Source organism: Camellia sinensis, chromosome 10 (genome assembly GCF_055761805.1).
Source record: "Camellia sinensis isolate YWXY chromosome 10, ASM5576180v1, whole genome shotgun sequence".
NCBI classification, from domain to species: domain Eukaryota; kingdom Viridiplantae; phylum Streptophyta; class Magnoliopsida; order Ericales; family Theaceae; genus Camellia; species Camellia sinensis.
The window spans coordinates 88,027,752-88,034,583 of record NC_138970.1 but is presented as its reverse complement, the minus strand read 5'-3'; the positions used below and the strand labels follow the sequence as shown (position 1 = coordinate 88,034,583).

The window sequence follows — 6,832 nt, the reverse complement described above, 5'->3', positions numbered from 1 at the left end:
TTGCTAGCGGTAAGTAAATGTATCACTGGTGTTGCAGTGAAGCGTTAGTTCCTCCCGGGTTGTGACCTACACACACACACAACTCATAAATTAGTTCATTTTTCCTTGTTAATCATTTTCTGATTCGTTGTGTTTCAAATGAATTTACAAACACTTTAAGGGCATCAGATGCAGATTTCAAATACATTAGAGGATTAAACAGGTAAAACAGAGCAGATAAAAGTCCCCAACATGGGCCGCACGTGCGGCTGTGAGCCCCGCACGTGCGGCGATTCTATCCAGTACAGTCCGAAATTTCCAGCAAAACCCCTCTTGGTAGAGATATATAGCAAGGCTTAAAATAGGTAAATTTAGCACAAGAATATAACTCAAAACCACATAAAGATTACTTATAAACTTGCCTAGATCCTCATTCATTTTGAATCCATAACCATAATCAATCACAACCCAATTCTTTTATGTTTCCACCTATACATGGTGTTTCACTCATACATATGCACATAGTCATCTATCTACATAATCTAGCACATAGGTGGATTCCTTCATGAAATAACAAGGGAGCAAGATGAAAGTTCTTCCTTTAACTCAAATTAAATCTCAAAACAATCATATGGTAAGTACAACTTCCCAATTAACCCATTATCACACACAAAGCTTCAAACATGAACCCTAGTTCCCACACATGAAAGGCATGCTTACGCAAGTCCAAGGAAAAGCTCATATAAGGTGAGGTTTACATACCTTGGTTCCAATTTCTACCAATCCTCTCAATTTTCCCAATTCCTCTCTAGGTGAACTTCTCCTCTTCTTCCCTAGCTCTCCTCTTCTAACTCTCTCTCTCTCTCTCTCAGAAGATATTTGAGTTAAGGATCATTTTTCATGTCAAATGATCAAAGAGGCATATATATATATACATAATATAAAAAGGTTGAATAAGACAAAACTCGATCAGTTTAATCATTTCAAATTGAAATTTCACAGAAAATCATAGTATGGCTTAAAAATTATGCTGATCACAAATATAAAATCAATTTCAGATAATTATGTCTCTAAGGCTTCCAATTTCTGACTCAAACATTATAATTGCAACAGATTTTTCTCTTATTCAATAGATATGAATCTATAATCATAAGATTCACTTAATTAAACTTAATTTCACATGAAATTTCACAATAAGCATACAAATATATAGAATAGGGGACCGAAAGCATACCAGAAAATATGTACGAGGGTCGGATTATTACACATAAAATATACAGTTTGACAAGCAAGTAAAGTTAAGAGATCCTAATTAATGGCCTCAATGTTGCACAATTCGGCCTTAATCAGCTCTCCATTCCATGTCCAAGGCATTGAATTTGGTATTTCAGCATATGGTTGCATCATATGTGGAAGTATATTTAGAGATATTTGTACATTCTATAAAGTGAAATTTCTTCAAAAGAATTTGAATAAATTAAAAACTGTAAAAATAAGAACACAAGAAATTAAGTATTACCCGAATTGAAGTTGGTACTTGAGAATATCGTGGCATCACATGTGGGAGCATATTTGAAGATGTTTCTACATCCTATAAAATGAAATTAGATTAAATCAAGTAGCATAAATTGAAAAAAAATTAAAGAATGTAAAGATAATAACAAAAAAAATTAAATAATACCTGAACACGTTTTTTCTTTCTTAATGTCTCCAATGCCTTTTCCAAGCTACTTTTAATCCGTCGCCTTCCACGAATGGGGTCAATCCTTTTCTTCAGTCCCTTCACTTGAATGACATTTTCACTGCCCTCGTTCATTCCCATTGTAGAGCTAGCATTATTCATATGATGTGGTCCATTGGTGATACGTAGACGCAACTTATTTTGAACAAGTGCAAGTAATTTTTTCCCGTCTTGAACATAATCTTCATATGTTTCTTCCAATTCAGATGCCTAGGATGAAATCATAGTAAAAAGGGAGCACGATGACTTGTATCTGCTGCTTTGTTCCAACTAAGGATCAACTTCAATGTTGCATCCTTTGTAATCTTGGACAATTTTAGCTCTTGCTAATTTGATCCACCTTTTCAGGATATACTGGCTTGGAATTTCCATTATTATCATTTCATCTTTAAGAACCTTAATAAAATGACTACACAATATTCCTCTCATCTCAAACAACCTACAAGAACAAGACAAATTACCATCTTTGTCTTTCTTCACTTTACACATTGTAACCTGTTGATATGCTTTGACAATATAAAACAAACAATCATCCTTGTGAACACAATTTGCTATGTATAACTCAAGTGAACCCACATATTCATCTTCAAATTCTTCAAAGATAGTCTTTGTGTAAACATCTCTTGCTTGAATCAACATCATAACTTGGGCTTTTATCCTGGGCAACTTATATGATAATGCATACTCAACTTCATACTCCTTATATCGTTTCTCATTAAGCATCCTTTCAAAGTGACTGAAAAATTGAATCAAATTGCAATCTAATCTCAAGTACTCTTTCAAATCGGCGTTTAAGCTTTCACTAAGTTGTGTGTTCTTCATTCCTACTGACCATGTCCACCTAACATATGACCTAACCCATTTTTTTTTTCTCAAATGAAAAATGCTTTGAAGCCAATCACGAACATCAAACTCATCTAACATATCATTCCAAGCTACAAAAAATTCCTCTTTCTCCTCATTCTCATCCATAAACTTTCCCAAAACACTTCTTACCCCCGCCAGGAACCTCTAAAAATGTCACTCATATGTCTTACAGCATTTTGCATCATATACCATGTGCATAGCCTATGATATGTGTTAGGCATCACAAATGAAATAGCCTTAGCCATTGTTGCATCCTGATATGTGAAAAAAGTTTTAGGATGTCTATTTGACATTGCCTCTAAAAATGTTTTAAGCAACCATATAAACGAATCGACTGTTTCATCAATGCAGCTCCAAAAACAATGGTCTCTTGATGGTTAATGAAGCCAATGAAAATAGCAAAAGGTCGGTGTAGACACCCCATTTTTGACCGCCCTTAAGACTTGGGCGTTACTGATGGTTTACTTGGTAGTAAAAGGTGTGTAAGGCAAAGGTTCAATTTCTTCGACAAGGAGAGAGACAAATCTCAACTTCACACCCCATTTTGGATCAAAGCTATTTTGGATGGTTTTTAAACCTTAAAATCCTCTCTTTCAAAACATTTTTGAAATAAAGTTTCTACAATGTTCCGAGGCTCACATTTTTGTCAAATAATGCGCTTTTCGATGAACCGAGCAAGGACAAAGTGGAAACGAATGAAAGAGAGATAAAATCTTTGAAAAATCTTTCAAAACACCTTACTTAGGGGTTTGAAGTTGAGGAAAAGAGGAGAAGAGGGGGGAAACCAAGTTGGAGAAGAAGTTCGGCATGAATCTGGGTAGAAGAGGGTCGAGCAGCCCTCGCTAAATCAGGCTTATTCATCTGCATACTTGGATTTTAGCTATGAGGCCACCACCGTTGGAAAGCTTACTTCTGGGGCTTCATTTTGCACTCAAGAATCTCCTAAAGCCAAGTCCGGGTGGGGGAGATATGATTGGTTGATGTTGGGCATCATCCCGGTTGGATCGAATCTGCGCGGCTTCACCAAAAAGGGCATAACTTTTTTCATAGGAGGAATTTTAATGCAAGGTTTACGCCATTGGAAAGCTAACTTCCGGGGCTTCAATTTGGACACCCATTGGCCACTTTTGGACCTTGGCAGCCACCTATCGGCCATCTATTTAGCCGGTCGGCCAGAAAAAATAGCAGGCCGACCATTTATTGTGCCAACCGGCCATTTATTTGGTCGATGGCCTCCTTTCATGGCCGGTTTTACCCTTTTGCACCCTTCAGGCATGGTGCATGCCAGCTGTGCCAGCTGGGATGCACAAACCCTCTCCCATGTGCATATGTGTGACTATTTTGAACCTTTAACCCCTTTTGATCCAAACCTTTTGCACCCTTTGATCAAGCTTCTTGAGGAAGCTTGACCCTTTGTCAAAGCTTCCTCAAGAAGCTTGCACCCTTACCTAAGCTTCTCTAGGAAGCCTTGACCCCCTTGACCCTTTTCATTTAGCTTCTCTAAGAAGCTTCAAAGCTTTCCCTTGTCTATATAAGAGACCTCCCTTCTCCTTTGATGGGGTTGAGCAAAAAACTAGAGCTATACACATATATATCTGATATATATCATCCTCTCTCTCTATATCTCCTTCTCTCTTTCTTCATTTTGTGTGTGTTTGAGGGCCTAAAGTGTGTGTTTGTTCTTAGTTTTGCACTAAAACACATAGCATTACACCTTACTTCGACTTTGATAGACATTGAGGGTTTGTTCTTGAGGTTTTGGACTGATTTTAGTCAGAAGAGAGTGGTTGGGCCTGCTGTTCTTGAAGTGTTCTTCAAGGGTAACACTTTTGCTCTATTTTCCCCAATCTTGCATTAGCTTTTGACCTGTCTTGCATGCTGATTTAAGCTTTGTGTATAACATAAAAAAGTTCTTTTTTTTTTTTGTGTTTAAGATAGTTCATTAAGGTCACTTTTGTGTTTAGGGTCGTTTACCCCTTCTTAGGCCTTGTTTGGCCCCATTTTGTGCTATTTTTGGTGAGCTCCGGGACCACCTTGTTTGGGCCTCCTCACCACTAAAATTTTGAGGGATTTCAGTGGTGAGGATGGTGATTTAAGGTCCTAAGAAGGAGAGGGTCATCCCCTCTCCTTGTTGTCTTGTTTGCTTGCATTTTTGGCCTTACAAAGGGGCCTATATTTACAAACTTCTTGAGCTCGGTTCAGGCATTTTTCAGTGGGTTTTAGGACCCCCATAAGCCATTTCCAGAGTTGTTTTGGTCATGTTGAGTGTCCTTCTTGCATGTGTAGAGTAACCCTCTTATTGGCCTTTCAAAGGAGCACCTTATTCTTCCATGTATTGGACACATTTCAGTGGGTATTTGGTCATATTTTGGCATGCCTTAGATCTTTTTTTGCTTGGTTTGATGGTCTCTCGCATGCATCATATGCTTGCTTTGCAATCCTACGTTTTGGCCTAACATGCATCTTGTTGTGAGATGACATTTTAGCATGATTTTGGTTAGGTTCCAAGAGGTTTTTAGCACTGTTTTTCCATGCTTAAGGTCTGGTTATGGTTGTTTTGATCATGTTTGCATGATTTGTATAGTCGTCTTGCATTCTAGCTTACTAGCCTTGGGTGTGTGGGTCACTAGTATGCTTTACTTGGCTTATTCTCATGATTTGGCATCATTGGAAACCACATTTCAGTCCATGTTCCATGTTTGCATACTTGCATTTTCCATCCCTTTCATGCCTTGAAGAGTTGATGGCTTACGCTCCATGTTTAGGCCCTTGTGCATGCATGCTTGTGTGTGCGTTTTCATGCCTTTGTTGCATCATTTTGGCCACTGATTTGGACCTATTTGAGAGCTGCCCATTTTGGTTTAAGACCATTCCCACATGTCGTTGCATGCTCATCCATCTTGCATGCTTGTTAGTTTGCATAACTTGCATGCTTGCATATTTACATTGCTTGTTCACATGCTCATATTGCATGCTTAGCTTCCATGCCTAGGTTGCATAACATTAATCATGCATGCTTTGCCTCTTGAATTGAGTATGATAGAGGTTGAGTTCATTGTGTGTTTGTGTGCATTATATTTGACATTAAAATGCACAACTTGATTTCTTGGGCCATCACGCATTGAAATGCGCGATTGGTGGTTCGAGAATCGAGCACCATACGCCTTTGAGTTTTAAATATGATAAGGGATGTGGTGGTGCATACATTTTCTTGAAATGCATTGCCATGCCATCTTTTGCCCTCTGCTGTTGTCAAAACAGGTTCTGCAGGAATATTTGGCCGGTCGACTACATGGAGTGCCGACCGACCAATTATTGATGACCGAGAGCTCAACAAATGGCCGATGACCATCTGGACATGGCCGGTGGTGTTCCCACTTGGTCGGTGGTGCTCCACAGTGTCCATGGAGCATACCTTGGGAGTTGTGCAATTTTCAGAAGAGCAGAGCAGGGAAAACAGAGGCAAACTTGTGCATGGCGTTGGATTTCCGAACAAACCCGAGCACGCACGCATGGGACCCTCTTCCCGAGGCCTTTTACCGCATACTTAGCTTAGTTAATTTGCTTAATTAATTAGGTGGACTGTAATATTTAATTAGCTTGTAGGTTAATTAATTTGTATTATTCTTTTGGTCCCTCCGGGCGAGGGCGAATGTGCAATAAGTGTGCGTGAGTGTGTGCATGTCTTCTAACCCCACGTCTTTCTTCCCTTTTATTTACTAGCTTTCGATGGTTAGTCTAGGGCATGTTTCAACTAGCATACAGTATGATAGCATGTTTTCATCCATTCATTCGTTTTGCATGCACCGGGCTCGGCGCATCATTCTAACTGCATTTGTATTTCAATTCCAAATTGAATACATGTTATCAGTCGCATTTCACATGTCATTGTAGATTAGCCGAGCCTATCATAGTTGCATTTTGCATGTGTTGCATTAGCCATCTTAACATGAACTAGGACCATGCATATGATTACTAACTAGTTTCTGTTTTGGCTTGGAGTACTAGGTAAGTTCTTATGCTTTAACATCCTTGCATGCGTGTGAGCGTTGCCATGATAGCATGATTACCATGGGGCTAGTTGCTTATGTAATATAACTGTTTGAATGCCTGTGGATGGAGGTTGAATTACCTAAATTGGAATAATGCATTAAAACTGTGAGTTTTAAGCCCACTAGATAGTGGCAAAACCATCTTTTCTAAAGCCCACTTGAGGGTGGCAAAATCTGCATTTTAGCCTACTTG

General features: G+C 38.9%; 1 protein-coding gene across 1 annotated transcript; it reads right to left on the bottom strand.

Annotated features, from left to right (window-relative positions):
- Positions 1-1,990: 1,990 nt before the first annotated feature.
- Positions 1,991-2,692, bottom strand: LOC145800532 (protein FAR1-RELATED SEQUENCE 5-like). Its single transcript, XM_082890220.1, has one exon. It carries the CDS (start codon positions 2,690-2,692, stop codon positions 1,991-1,993), a length of 702 nt encoding a protein of 233 aa, XP_082746346.1.
- Positions 2,693-6,832: the final 4,140 nt, after the last annotated feature.

Coding starts and splice junctions, on each gene's coding strand:
- LOC145800532 (XM_082890220.1), bottom strand. CDS start 2,692: ATGGATGAGAATGAGGAGAAAGAGGAATTTTTTGTAGCTTGGAATGAT.